At 40.7% G+C, this 15,944-nt stretch overlaps 1 protein-coding gene across 1 annotated transcript; it reads right to left on the bottom strand.

Annotated features, from left to right (window-relative positions):
- Positions 1–404: 404 nt before the first annotated feature.
- Positions 405–15,351, bottom strand: MCM6 (minichromosome maintenance complex component 6). Its single transcript, XM_072874798.1, has 17 exons — positions 15,192–15,351; positions 14,299–14,445; positions 13,619–13,729; positions 12,865–13,114; positions 12,004–12,169; positions 11,772–11,917; positions 10,723–10,873; positions 9,911–10,052; positions 8,772–8,913; positions 8,524–8,631; positions 7,778–7,933; positions 6,571–6,699; positions 5,313–5,474; positions 4,044–4,179; positions 3,605–3,772; positions 2,530–2,669; positions 405–1,903 (listed from the first exon to the last, which is right to left on the bottom strand). Exons 1-17 carry the CDS (start codon positions 15,299–15,301, stop codon positions 1,790–1,792), a joined length of 2,478 nt encoding a protein of 825 aa, XP_072730899.1. The 5' UTR covers positions 15,302–15,351; the 3' UTR covers positions 405–1,789.
- Between the last annotated feature and the right edge of the window lie 593 nt (positions 15,352–15,944).

The following is a 15,944-nucleotide window of genomic DNA, read 5'->3' as shown; positions in this document are numbered from 1 at the left end:
AAAGCATACCTAGAATCATCTGGGCAACTTACTGCTCTGTCAAGCAATGTTATCTTTAAGTTACAGTAGATAACGTCTCTCAACATTTGCTGTTACTCAAACAGCCAATCTTATAGCTTTTACAGGGATTGTTTTGATCCTGTTTGATTCCCAGGTGACTATTTTTTTTAGGAAGCCTTGAAAAGCTTTCTGAAACATTGTGCTTACTGTTCTGAACAACTACATACTCTTCTTCAACGCCCATGTTTGAATAACAAGTTTGAATAGGAACTTTACAGCACCACCTGCTGTTTATTTTTCAGTAGAGCAGTGTTAACTCAGAGAGGGAGCATGCCCCCTAGCCTATGAAGCACAAAGAACTAGGGAAAGAGAACCAGAAAAAATACTTTCTCCCATTTGAAGAATATTTATTATCAAACAAAGATTGGGGGGAGGGGAGGGGGAAACACATAATGAAGTACAAACATCTTCCTGTCCTTATTTTGAAAGTAAATGAAGAATACAGGATAACATGAAACTGTTGCTGGAGGTGGGTGGCAATTTTTAATGAAATGTAGAATTTGCCAAGATGGAGTTTAGGAAAGAAATTAGTGGAGGGAAGTTACTGCAGTTAGAGTTAGTGAGTTAGTGCCCAGTGATGTGGTAGTGTTGTTGGTGACAAATATTTATGATTCCTTCCATTCCTTAAATATAACTGTTATCTTTAATGATGTGCTTAGTTAGTTAATGATGTGTCTTACAAATCAGCTCCACTTCTGGACCTGCTTCAGAAACAGTAATTTCACACTATACTTAAAAATATATCTTTCATGCTATTACAAATATTTCTTAGGTGCTGGTATCAGACTGACAAGACAAATATTCAGGTATTTTTAATTCTTAATAGATTAGTTAATAATCCCATATCATACAGCAAATAATTGAGAACAACAGAAATTTAAGTAAAATTTTCTTACAGAAAAATCTACAAACAAGTTCACAAATATAGTCTTTAAAATGCCTCACGAATGATGGCAGTTTTCAATTCACTTACAAGTCAAGACATTCATCAAGATGGGGGTTTCTGACCTCCTGACTTAAAGCCTTGCTTTGGGCTTTGCTACTTTCAATTTTCTATTTTACATATGCAACAGGAGCATACACATCTTTAGTCCATCTAAAAAGAAAGAGAAGCAATCAGTTTCTCATTATCCATAACTGGAAGTTAAAAAAACTTCTTAAAAACCAGCATCTGTCATCCAGGAAATTTAATCTTTCTTAAGACATTAAACATTTAGATCACTATTTTTTCAGCCTCAAAGCATAGGCACACATTGCATAGAAAATAGCAATCCCACATACGAGTGACAAGAAATCCACCCCCAGACATCTCCAGACATTTAATGATCTTTTATTTATCTTAATAAGAAAAACAGTAAAAACCTATAGCATAAAAAGTCTACTAAATACAACAGAAGAACAATGCAAAAATTCCTCTCATTTAAAACAGAAGCATCTACATAGCTTGATGCTGAAAAGAGCTATTGAATGATTCTCCTTTGCATCTGGATGACGGCATTGAAACCCAGAATTAATAACGAAACTAATATATAAGTGGGTCATTTCTTTAAAAACTTTCCAAGTATGCTCAGTGTAAATGAGCAATCATATATTACTAACCGCACATTGGTGCATTCCACAGTAAAGCATTCATAGGAATTTAGGATGTTAGCTATACAGCAACCCTTGCAAGAAAAGAATGCATTGTCCAACACGTAGCTAGTCAGCTCTACAATCCAGTTCTCAGCCCTTAGTCTTCCAGCAGATAGTTTGGGTTGACAACCAGGTATGGATCTTCATCAAAAGTCTCCTCTTCTCTGGATCCTCTCAGTCCTGACTGGGACAGTTCTATCAGAATGTGGTCCTGCAACAGACAAAAATTTATATTCAAACAAGAACAGAAAGGTTTGTTTGTACTTTTTGAAATGCATCTCCTTTTTATACTGCTAGCGCCTCTTATTGATGAATTATTTAACCCTTTTAATTGTGAACTGCCTCTTCAACAGGTTCCTAATCTTAACAATTATGTTCAGTGGAAATCTCTTATATGTGGTATGCTTTCTGGGAACACTTCAATCTAGTGGTTCTGTACCTTTAAAAGTGAGAAGTATTTTATATTTTCATACTTTTCCCTCCAAACTGCCATAGTGCCCCCGTGACTTAAAGCTATCCATTGAATAAAGTGCTGTTTGTATTTCTGTATCCTAATGTATAACTAACACTATAGAAATACAAAAAATATCACTTACACTTCTGTAGGAACATAATATGGTGCTTTGAACTTTTACTTATACACATCTCTAATTTATTTCAGTGTTTTCTCTATAATTATTTGTAACAGATATTAAACAAAGGCAGCATTCATACTGCATTAGTCAATAACATGGAAGCACAAAACACATTTCTCAAATTAGGAATGTATTCTATTAAGTGAATCATTGCACTATAAGTTAAAACCCTTTTTCACTATCTACACATCTCTATACATACATAATGTGTAAGTCGGTGAATGACTCTCTCTATGATCTTCTTTTTATTTATTAGTTCTTCTTCAGATTCTATTTCAGATTCAATTTCCTTTAGATACCAATTAATAAGTTCACTCTTCTTTAATGATGAATCGTCCTCTTCTGCAAAGAAAATAATTTGCATAAACACAGCAGCAGTAAGATACCATTCAAACCATAAGAGAAAAGGATTTATATGTTAACATTTACAATGCTGACGAGAGAAACATGCTTTTTAAGATGTTTAAGAAACATCAGACTTTCTTCTGTTTGAATGAAAATCATCATGTTTTGTACAGGAGGCTGTTGTATCATGGTTTAATTGGAGATATATAGATCGAGAATTGAAGCTTTCAGTTCTATGCATCCAACTGGCTTACAAATGAAATGAGCAGCCTAGCAATCACATCAGCCTTCAGCTTCAAGAAAAAGCAGTCATAAGGACTCGTACAACTTTCCTCTAAGTAAGGGCAAAAGAAAATCACTGTCCCACAAAGCCAAAGAAGTCATCCTTCTACATGTACTCAGCATTTTGAACAGATATTGTAGTCTCCACACCCTTCCAAAAACTTCATTGCATGGGTATATGCTATGAGACAACTGCTACATTTCATTACAGGACTAGCCTCATTGCAACTGAAATATTTCATCTCCCCAAGAAATGATGCAGCCATTTGGCACATACTGGTTAAGTATATACTTTAGGCTGTGGCTGCTGGCATACATTAAAGCTCTTGCTACAGTTTTCATTGCTGCTGACTCTTCTAGCTAGGTTAAACCAGCATATGCTAACAAATCCTTTTCTGGATCTGCTCTGTTAACACGCTCCTCAACTTACCCGGTTTTGACAAATGACTAAGGTACGGGAGCTAGAAAGTCCAAGAAGTCATATTTGTATCATCAGATGTAGTATAGCCACATGTGTACAGGTTCACACCTGACCTAACAAGTTTGGTGTCTCAGCAGGAGTGAAAATCCCAAGTGCAACAGCATGAGATGTAGTAACAGTTGCTCCCTGAACTCAGGGTCTGCCGCCTTTTTAATAAACAAATTCTTACCTTCCTCTGCTTTCCTGAGGTGCAGCACCAGGAGATTAGAAATTCGTCGATACTCAGAGAAGCCCAGTCTAAGAGAAGCTTTGGGTGCGGCATCCTTGTTTACGTCCTCAGAATGGCCATTGATCCCATTCACAAGACCGTTGACCCCTGCTGGAGCTTCTGCCTCACCTGTTTAGACACATGCCCAGGTTTAAATCTGTAACATCTTTTAACTGTTTAATACTCTAAGGCACTGAAAAGTGTTGCACTGACCAATCAGCTGAGTGGAACCACAAGGAGGCTGAAGAAGTAAGAGAGTTAAGAACAGGAGTCAAGACTCCTAGACCTTCTTAGATGAGAAATAGGTGAGAAACTGAAGAGAAGCATATACTCACACAAGGTAAGCTGTAAAGGCTAGAAGTACTTTCCCCTTTGAAAAAATTATCTGCAAGTAATTTACCATTGACTCCATCTTGGTCCTCTTGATCCTCCATTTGCTGTTCATCATCTTGGTCTAAATTGATGTCAGGAGTCTCAACTCTAATGATGGACTTATTTAAAAGCCTGAAAGCTTCCTTCACATGTTTCGGGTGAACCTGGGGAAGATTTGAAAAAACATGTATTAAATAGGCATGGTGGCTCTTCTAGTGTTAAAAGCTTTTTTTCCCCCAATAGCTCCAGAAACTCACCTCTGACTCTGACGAAGGGTCTTTCTACCCATCTCACCTGATTAATCCTAAGCAGTAAAGACTCTACAAGTCAAATTATTTCCCACTACAAGTACTCTGAGTTCACACAAGGTTATGGAGGGAATAAGCAGCCTGATGAATCTTTCAGGCTTTAGCGATCATGTGGAGTTGATAAAATTGTTACTTAATACAAGAACATTTTGAAGAAAGATCAGTGGAGCAAGAAACATGAAACAAATGGGTCTGAACAGAAACAATATGAAAAAAACCCCATGTAATTAATGAGACTCTCCTCCGGAATTGAAAAGTAAAAACTGGAAAAATCATCTCTAGCTGAGCCATAGGCTAAAAGCTCTCTGTTTCTTTATACGCTGAATTTAATTAAAAAGAACCCAGTGCGTGTCCTTCTTACACAAGCAGTGAGCAAGTTTCTATCACTGCATGTGTCACATAACCCCTAATCAACATTTCAAAAGGCCTGCTGAGTTTTAAAGCAGGGACTAGATGGACAGTAGTCATACTACAGTTAATAGCCATAACACACTATACATTTCAACATTGACTGATGTGAGGAGGAGCTCACATCACAAATACAGGTACTCTTAGGGAGGTTCAGATACTTTGATGAACTTTGGCTTTTTAGATTGCAGACGGAAGAGAGCTGTGAGAGATTACAAACTATGCAAGATTAGGAGAGATACTACCAACAGCCCTGGCTGATACTAATAGATTATTGTTCTTCCTATTTGTCATGATTTGACAGGTAACAGGCTGAGTGCTGGTACAACTGTAATGCAAAAACATGCGTGTTCTCAGTTTGGACCAGCTGATCTCAGTTTTACAAGACATACCTTAAGAACAGTTTTCTGGCATACAAATTCAGACCGGGTATGACCACATCACAAGTGAAAACATGATCCAAGCTCTCCTCCTCACTCACAGGATTTAAATATCGACAATACCATAGTCAAATAGCAAAGCCAGAACTCCCACAACATTTATATAAACATTTAGACAAACTTTCATCAAAAACCTGATACCTCATCACAGCAGTGCATACGGGCCATAGCTTCAGACAGCCGAATCATGCTTTCCAACTGTCGCACTGTGATTCTCCAGGACGACTTGGTCACTCCAGAGCCATCACGCTGCCGTAGTCGTTTATACTGCTCCACTATAAAGTCCTCAGACTCCTTAGATATCTTTGTGAGATAAGACAGTATGACAGTTTGCCATGTTAAAAGTATTAAAGTTTATTTTTCTTGCATTAGATTGGCAGTTCCCAGACTTCTCTGTACTAGCTACTGCTTTTCTCTGAAATATTCTATGCTATACACATACTATACATAAATGTAATGAAAATCATATTATGTTAAAATTATATTATAATAATGATTACAGTAACAATGATATTACAATAAGTACATTGACACATTAATTATTTTACAGCACATTTTTGATAATATCTATTTTTCTGTTCCACCGACTTGCTCCCGGGCATAATTCATGTCTGTCTCTACTAGATTGTTCTATGTTTGTTTACCTTTCATTCTGCTTGTAAACACACATACAAGCATACACTCCATATACTAACACTGATTACAGCTTTGTGTACATGCTTTTTAGCCTGAGTCTATCTGCACATACAGAGATCCAGCCGGAAAACAAACTCCCCACCGCATGGAAATGAAATGGGAGTTTTCAAAACTCTGTACGGGAGGGTGTCCTCTCCTTCCATTTGAGAAGAACTACATTAGAAGAACTTCTGAAAAATCTAACACACAGCCCATCCAAGCTGCTATTTGGATAGACCACAAAAATTTGTCCTTAGAGCAGTTTCCCATGTTCTCTATTTTACCACAAAGCAAGCAAAGAAATACCGAGGAACAATACCCTTTTAAAATAAAGACAAACAAACAGTTTGGTTAAGCAATAAGTCAATAAAATACAAAAATCTCTGCAGCAGCCGTGTTGAATAACCCATGTCCTTGAGGTATGGGAAAGCTATGATATGACCCCTCAATTGTTCTAGACAGAGGTTAAGAACTACCACCAAAGCAGTTAAGACTACTGATTACAACAGTCTCAACTGGGCTGGCTGGGTTTCTGGAGTTCAAAAAAAAAGAGTACATGGCTCCAAAATACGCTATGTTTCTAGATAATAACTGAGTTTATGGCTCCTTTCTTGAGAGAACACTACACTGAGTGTCTGCATTTGCCGGAAAAAAGCATGCTACAGAGTGACTGCTCCTTTGGCCCTCCTCATACAGAACAACTTACACAGGAAAGTAGAATTACCTTTGGTTTAAACTGTCTTGCAAACAGCAGATACCTTCTGATATCATCTAATGAATAGACACGATCAACAGATTCTTCTACTCTGGAATGCAGATCCACTATGCGTCTGGCAATGGCATAATCTGTAACCTGGGATAATATTGCTTTGTCAGATCACTTCACAACACCAGCCAAATATCAAAACAACAGCTATATTCTTCCTTCCCATTCCCCTCCCTTGCTTGCACTCCTCATGGCAGAGCTAGTCTTTCCAGAAGACAGACTCTCTGCCAGAAGATCCAGGAGAATGCCCTGGAGGTTTTTAATACAAGGAAACATAGCAGAGAAGGGATAAAAGGCAGTTTTAGGATTTATAACCTCTTGGAACTCTTCTAGGTTACAAGTTAGCTATAGAAAAGGCAGAAAGCAGCACTTTGCAGCGTGGGAACTGCTTTCTTCCTTTTCAGCCTACTCTGTCTCTTTCATCAGTCCCTTCTCAATTAGATAATCACTCCGAGCAAAACAGTGGAGAGAACAGTGCTGAACCAACATTAATCTCTGTATCTCATGCGTTCCCAAGGCAAATGCCACATAGACAGGTGGTAGCAGTCTTAGCCTTAGTGACCAGCAATTTGTAAAAATGACTAATGGAGTTAAGTTTGCAGGTCAGATCACTACAAGATGAAAAGGCAGTATTCTTGTATTCAGCAGAGCATGTTCAAATTTGCACTGCCAGCTTTTCACTTCGCAGACACAGAAGAAAAGCAGAAGCAAGACACTTTGATGAGATCAGCTTCACCTAAAATTGCAGAGGGCCACCAAGATGGTCAGAGGGCAGGAGCACATGATGTATGAGGAGAGGCTGAAAGAGCTGGGTCTGTTCAGCTTGAAAAGAAAGCAACTGCCTCATTGGCATGTATAGATGTGATGGAGCCAGATTGTTCTTAGAAGTACAGATTGACAAGAGGCAACCGACACAAACTGAACCATGATAAATTCTCATTAGATATAAAAGTTATTATTGTTTTTTTAAACACATGAGAGTTGTCAAACATTGCAGTAGGGGCCTAGAGAGGCTGCAGAATCTCCATCCTTGGAGATACTCAAAACTCACCAGGTCAAGGTCTTGGCAACCTGTTCTCAATGACCTGCTTTGAGTGTGAGGTTAGACTAGAGACCTCCAGAGGTCTCTTCTGACATAAATTATTCTACAATTCCTTAAAATTACCTCATTACATTCATCCACAAGGATGAAGAAGAGATCAAAGCGAGACATGATGGGAGCTGACAGGTTTATATTCTGTTTCAGTGACTTGGATCTGTCATAACGCCCGCCAACTGGGTTTGCTGCAGCCAAAATGGAGGTCCTGGCATTCAGGGTAGCCTGACAATGAAAAAAAAAAATTTTTTTTAAAAAAGAAGAATGATACCTGTGACCACTTGCTAAACCAACTCATTGCAATTCAAATAGGTCAGCATAACATCTTTTAGATGGAATTTCAATTGAGGTATTATAACAACCACTCCTCAAAAGAGCTCCTCTAACCAGCCCTTTCTAACCAGATCTCTGCCCCAAGACACAGTTTGATGAATCATTATTTTAACATTGTCACACTCTTGCCAACAATACTGAAACAAGCCCTTAAAACTGCTTTTCACAACACCCTGTTTTTAACAGTGCAAATACACACTTTACTTCTACACACTTCTACCAACATGCACGAATCTATATCCTCTTTTGGGGTTACTTCAAGTTTAGGATTTTCCTATTTTCTGTTTCCTCTCCACTACTATCTCTTTTTTCCTTTCAGTAACATTTCTGACCTTTTTTGGCTATGCGGCACAAAAACTTAGCAGGCAAGTGATCTCTGTCCTGCCACAGTGAGGCAGCTGCAGAGCTGACACGAAAATCTGACACATGTAACAGTCAGGTGATCGTACAGACTACACAACCAGAGGAATAGCGCAAGCTACCTTTACTCCTGCTTTAGTAATGGATATAGTCTGCTGCTCCATTGCTTCATGAATGGCTACTTGATCCCGCACATCCATTTTGTCAAATTCATCAATGCAACAAACCCCCTGAAGTGGAAGAATAAAAAATAAGTCACCCAAATTCAATCGCTTTTGGAAAAAAAGCACCATTAAGACAATTTGGGCCTCTTTGTCATTAATCAAAACCATTCCAGGGATGCAGGAACCTCTCTAGTTCCTGGACTCACATTATCCGCCAGCATCAGTGCTCCAGCTTCAATGACAAATTCATGAGACTCTTCATCTTTTACAACAGCTGCTGTTAGACCAGCAGCACTGGAGGCTTTTCCACTGGTGTATACAGCACGAGGACTGAACTCATCCACATGCCTATGGAGAGAAATAACAGTGAGGAAGAAACTTAAAAAGCCAGATTAAAACCTACAGAAACAAGATAACTGTAATGCAGTGCTGCTTTCAACCTCTCAGGCCAGGACTTGTTCCTACCTTTGGGAAGCAATTAATATTTAGGTAGGCCATCCCACCTCTAATGGATGTTTGAGCAAGCCTTGGAAACGAATCCTTATCTAACTGCAGTCTATCACAAATCTGTTATTCACCCATGGTTACATCAGCAGAAAAAATAATCCAGACCTCCTCCCACAAGTTTTCTCCTGGCTTCACAAGCTAACACAGCTCCTTACAGGTCAGGTAAACGTCAGCACAAGGGAACAAATGGCTTCATAGCAGGAAGCACCGAGACTGACCACAGGCAGCCTAAGGCAGCTTTTGTGGTGCGCCTACATTTCTGAGTTGCAGCGCATGCTGCAAGGACATCAGCTTCATGGAGAACGATGCAGAGGTAAATGAACAGCATGATAAAATAAAACCATATTAAATAGAATTTCCAATAAAAAAGCATTGTAATATAAGATGTAGCATAAAACATAATTATTTCATAATTATTTTTCAGGGCTAAAAGTTGTCTATTTGTCAAGTGTTGGTACCTACCAATTTAGACTAAGCTAAAAAGGGGTGTGTGTGTGTGTGTCATTATTTCATCTGTCTCTGATATTTTAAGATGTGCAATAAATTTTGTTGTTTTAATATTCAATGTCTTTTGAAAATATTTGGAAATTCATACTTTCATAACTACCTAAGGAACAAAAAAAAGTCTTAATTCATTCTTCGTTATTACCACAGGGGCTTGTTGAGTTTTCTTCAGCCCTGTTCAAATACTTCAACCACATCCAAACAGTTCCTGGAAAATATTCTTAAATATTTTACTTCCCTTTCCTCTGTTTAACATGGAAAAGGCACAGTACACGTTTATAGCTCTAGTCACACTGGACAATATTTAAATACTGAGTTTTAATGAGATGCTTACTTTAGAAATTGACTCTTGGCTGTACTTGGATCACCAACAACACAAACATTGATGTCCCCACGCAATGAAGTACCTTCTGAAGTGGTCTTAGGAACTCCTCCAAAAAGCATCAGCAGGACCCCACGTTTCACTTCATCATTACCTGCCGCAGAAGAGACACTCGACTAAAAATCCAAAGAAAACACAACATTTTTCCTATTTAAAAAAAACTTCAACTCACTAGAATTTTAGAGCATTTGGGCACATACACTCAGAATTTACCTATTTGCTAAACATCCACTAAAACTGCATTTATGTGCTTGATACGGTTTCAGGGAAGAATGACTCGGGAAGCAGCTGAATTCCTTTATGCTACAGTGGCTCAGAATATGGACCAAATTCAGCTGATCAAACTTTTCAGACATAACCAACATGAGTCCTCAAACTAGCTCTGAGCCAGAAACAACTGCAAAGATATACACACACATGCATGCACAACAGCATACTAATATTTGGAACCCTTAAATCTTTTGAAGGAAGCCTGTATAAAATAGAGCTTATATCCAACTGTCAGCTGTAGGGTTTAGTAGTAGATCACTCAACAGCAAAACCAACCATTTTGACTAGTTTTGCAGGCCTTAATGATTAAACACAGCAAGTATTCAGGAAATAGATTCTCCTTTTCTAGCATAACCAGTGCTGGAGGGGAGAGGTTGTGGTAGTTGGCATAGGGCTTTTAAGCTTTCCCAAAATGGCACTACCCAGACAGCAAAAAGAATTAATATTTTCACAAGTGAAATCTTCCCTCTCTGAGGCAACAACTGGACTCTTACCATGGATAGTGGGGAAGAGGCTGGTGCACAGATTATGGTAAAGGTTCTTATCTTGGCTCATTTCAAAAACCTTTTCCCACTCTTTCACAGACATTTGGTTTTTAATGCTTTCTGCAGTCTGTTCTTCATCTCGGAGCTCTTTTCCACCAAACTAAACACAGGAAATAAAAAAAAAAAAAAGTAATAAAAGTAATACATGGTCACTATTGAATGTGAGTACTGCAGACAGGAGGTTACAAAAACTTGCTCTGTAAGCTGAATGGGAGGAACACACTCAGAAAAGCTGACCTTGGCTAAGGAAGCTCATCACCTTACACCTTTAAAAACCAATAGACAATTTCCTAGGCGGCAAAATCAATGGAGTGTAACTTCAGTTAGTGAGAAAAACCCAGGGGAGATGCTTGTCCAGAGATTAAAAAGAGAGTAAACCAGTATGGCTTCCTTTGGCTAAAATTTGCCTTTGTAAGCATTCTTCATTAACTGCAATTTACAAGGTCTTTCATTACTCCGGAATGAGGCAGGAAACTTCTACACCCAGAAAATAACAGATGCTATTTTTATCCTATGTGACGGTGAAGCTGCTAGCAGAATTATAGATTAAAATATCATACCATGCTAAAACCCAGCCATAGTCAGTATTACTTATTATGTTGTAGTAACATCCCAAGATGTTATGTGATAAACCAGAGGGAACAAGAGGGACTGCTGTTTTCCCTGGGACAAAATGAAGCAATAGGATTTCCTGGAGGAAAAAGAAATGCTGCAGAAATGGATGAAAGCTGAATGGAAATAATGGACCAGTTAGCTCTTTAGAATAAATTGATAACATTGGCAAATAAACACCTCTGTGAAAACTGCTGTGAACAATAAAGGCAAGAAAAAAAAATTGCTACATAAATCCAATCAGAATATAAAGACAGTCAAATGCACAGGAAGGTGGTACACATACCTATTTAGAGCTTTACCCATTCCCGCTCCCCTATTTGAGGTAAAACCATACAGAGCGGAAATCATCAATACCTTTAAATCTATTTTCTTTCCAGACTCACCCGTGGATTTGTTGGTGCAACATAACAAGCTAGAAAAACTAGCTTATATGACAGCTCTCTGACTCCAAGGGCACGAAGTCCTCGGATGCCTTCGGTTTCATAGCCCTCTGTCCCGCTCACCCGGGAGCCGGTTTCCGCACGCACCCCTGCCATTAGAGTGGGAGTCAGAACAGCAGTTCACAGAACAAGCAGGAGGGATGTGTCATAGAGGTCATGAGTGGTAGCGACAAACCTGGTGTTGAGAGCTGGGACACATCAGGCACGACAATCAGTGACCCTGTGAAGTCACATTTGTCACCTGCCTGAGCAGACTCCACTGCTTCTGCACGCAAGATGACTTCCACACTGCGAGGAATGCTACCACGCGGCAGCTCAGCCTGCGTCTCCTGAATGCGAACCTGGGGAGGGAGAGAATATTAAGCACCTAGCGGATGTCACCAAATTTGAAACTGCTTCAAAAGCTAAGCTGCTAATAAATATAGTAAGTAGCATTTGATTGCTGCCATCCATGTCAATCATGAAATTCCTCTTATAATAAGACGAACGACCAAAAATCCCTTCACTAATCAGTATCTAAGGAGTCTTGAAGAAACTTAAGAGGATACACAGGGGCTACAACGACAATTCTGAGGGCTAGGAAAAGCAACTTGAAGAGTCCAGTTAATGTGACTGACACAAAATATTATTGCAGGATGAGAAGTGCTGAGGATTTGGCAGGGTAAATCAATCAGGAAGAGCAAAACACTGCAGTTACCTCTTTTCATACTCGTATAAAACAACTACACATGATGTACCTGCAAGACATGACTAACAATGGCTCGAATATGTGGGTTTTCAGTGGCTTACTTAGACATTAAACGTCATGCAACAAAACTGCTTTGATACTATTCATAATTTCCCATGCTTAAACATAAGCCTTCCATAGACAGAAAGAAACTATTTGCAGAAATTCCAGTGCCTTTTCTTGAGGTCTTTTCTTCATGTTGACAGAATCAAAATTAACTGTCTTCAATGTGTAGCAGTACAAACAACACCTTTCAACTACCACAGGAACATCATTGTTTGCCGTTGTACCTCAGTCTCACTACTGTACCTTTTGGAAATCAACAAATCTTGATTTGTTTGTGTCCAGCAGGAATCTCCTTCTATTGGCACAGACTGGGTTTCTGCAGATGTTTGGCTGCGTGTATTTAAATTGCTGTTCCACATCTTTAATCACTGTCTGGCAGTCAAGGCAGAGGAAGGTTCCACTTACAAGCTCAGGATGGACTGGGTGGGTGCGTACCACTTGTCCACTGATACGCATCAGTGAGCCAATTTTTGCTGATGTCAGTTCTCGAATTCTGTTTAAAACAGAAATTCATAAGGATTAAATTCTTAAGTTGAACTGATGTGTTTAGGCCCCAAGTACTACCCAAGTACTAAGATGCAACATAGTTTCATTCAGTCTGTGTCTAAAGAACAGTTGTAACACACAAAAGAAACAAAGTTACTAGAATATATTCTCGTTTTATGATTTTACATAAACTTTTAGATTAATGCTAAAGGCCAAACCAATGCAAAAGTTACTTCACTGGTACTTCAAAAGCAACATACTCCAAATATTTTTTTTAAATTAGAGAAGTTACATTTTTTTGTGGAATATCATGAATGTAAGTACCTGAGTATGATTCACAAATTAAAAACTGTTTCAAAAAATATCCTGCACAAGATCAGGAAACTTCTTCACAATTATGTTGGTTAACTGTACATTTCACACTATATAACCAAAACATTTTCAGTATGCTTTGACACTTTTTTTCCAGTAGTAAAAATGCACAAGTTTCTGGAATTAATAATCATCTTACTTGTGTCTGGTAGGTAGATCTTGGAATGCAACATAAAAGTCCTTGTTTGAAGGAACATTTCCATGATCTCTGGCAAAAGTCTTCACTGCTCGGCAGAGGTAAGGGTAAACCCTGAAATACGGAAAATAAGTTCAAATTTTAGAGAAGCTATCAAAACGCCTTCTTTGCTTTAGACTACATCAAAGGCTTGTATCATACATTTCCAGGTTCTGGCTTTTACTGCCAGATTATGTAAGAACACACAAAAGCTAATCTAAATATGCTAAATATGAGATTACTGTATAATAATGCCATTTGCTTTATTGTCTGAAAACAGACTTTTTAAAGTCTCATTTTATGACACTTTTATCCTTATATTAAGAGGTAGATCCTCAAAATAAGCCACTGGTTCAATAAAGTATTTTCAGAGCAAGAAGTACTAAGGTTTATTTTGCATTCCCGTACTGACCATCTACTTCTTTACCTGAATAAATGCAATTGCCCAGTTAACTAATGTTTTCCAAAGAGGAATCCATTAAGAAATAAGTTTTGATCCAGTAAAAAAAAAATAAATTTCTTAAATGTAAGTGCTTTCAGGATACAGAAAGCAGATAAACCTCTCATTTTTTACATAACACGTGAGATGTTATGGGCCTGAGACTGCAGCATTGCTCAGCTTTCAGGTAATCTCTACTCTTTACCTGTAAAATTCCTCCTGAATAGTGGTAGAGAGCTGCTGATTGAACTGCTCCAAATCCGCAAAGCTTACGATCAATGTGTTCCGCTCTGGCCGAATCAGTTCTTCAGCATCATGCAAGTATTTGACCTCCCCATCGCTGTTCTGGAACCTGGAAGTGATTCAGGAAAATGTTTCAGTTACATATCAGGCTGCAACTGAATATTTCTGAATGCAGGAGAGAAAGAGAAGAAAAGGATCACGCACGTCAAGGAGTGTGCAAGAGAACGACGCCATCCCACAGTCCCTTGCAAAGGCCTTTTCCAACAATACTCCTTCCGCCCCCCTTGCCACATCCGTTCTATGAACACCCCGGCACAGGCACACTGGATCCGCATTTCATACAGCTGGTTTGCCACACAGAATTTTACTTATGGTTTAACAATGACCCTGCACCAGCAAAACGGGTTTTGTTTTGTGTTCCTCAGGGCGATGCTAAGAGTTTTCCTTGTTTGCTGCCGCAGGGCCCCTCGGGAGACAAAATGTAGGGAGTCAGACATATTAAAGTGTAACAATCGAGCTGCAAAAGGGATTTTCAACGCGGCTGTCACAAAACTTTGTAAAAGGGGCCAAATGCACCCAACAAAGTCCCATCGACAACTGCTTGGGAAGGATTTTGCCAACCAAGGGAGCACCACGCTCCCTTCCTACGCCCCTCGTGAGGCAGACAGTGCCTCAGCGCGGACCCAGACGATAGGAGAGCTTTTCTGACTGAAACACGAGGGATCGGGGCGACAGGCCCTGCCAGGATCTCACCCTCGCCAAATGGCGGCCCCCTCTGTGAGGCGCTTGCGGCCCGCCGCCTCCCGACGGCCCTGCCCGCCCGCCGCCAGGCCCGGCCCGGCCCTTCTCACTCACTCCTCTAAGAAGTCCTGGAACAACTTCTGGCACTTCTCGGCCACCTCATCGCGGAGCTGCTGGTGCTGCTGCGCCGCGCCAGCGTCCCCCGCCGCCACCGCCAGGTCCATGCCGGCCGCTGCCGCCGCGCAGCCCCCAACCCGGCCCCACCGCCGTTCGCGCCACAACGCGCCACAACGCACCCCACGTGCGCCGCCGCTCCGCCGCGCCGGCCAATCGGCGGCAGCCGGCCCGCAGAGCCCCGCCCCGACGCCCCTCCTCCCCCCTTCCTCACGGACGTTTTCGCGCCAAAGGCGAGGGGCGCGCCCGAGCTGAGGGTGGGGCTCGTGCCGTGGCTGTCGCGCGGGGCGGCCGTTGAGGGGCCGTTGGCCGGGCCCGGGGCGGCGGCAGGAGGCGGGTTCCTGCCCCGGGGAGGGGAAGGTGTAGAGAGGGCAAATTCTGAGGGGTAGCGGGGCGGGCTGCCCTGCGGGCAGGCGTGAACCATCGGGTGCCCTGGGCACCGGCCGCTGCCGTGAGCACCCCACTCCCCAGCCTTGTGCTTGGGTTTCTCTAACTGCTGTGGGGTTTGCTTGTGTCAGTAAACCTGTAAATGCTGTGGAGGGCTTCAACCTGTGATAGAGGAATGCATCCCAGAAGCACGTAGGCGTCTGCTGTGGGTGGCTTCAGCAGAGTCTTTAGCTGCAGTGAACTTCTGCAGGTCACTGGTTTCCCGGAGGAGCAGACCAGCTACAGTAACTGGAGTTAAAACTCCCC

This window comes from Ciconia boyciana, chromosome 10, assembly GCF_034638445.1.
Source record: "Ciconia boyciana chromosome 10, ASM3463844v1, whole genome shotgun sequence".
Taxonomy (NCBI): domain Eukaryota; kingdom Metazoa; phylum Chordata; class Aves; order Ciconiiformes; family Ciconiidae; genus Ciconia; species Ciconia boyciana.
This window is presented reverse-complemented; position numbering and strand designations above follow the sequence as displayed.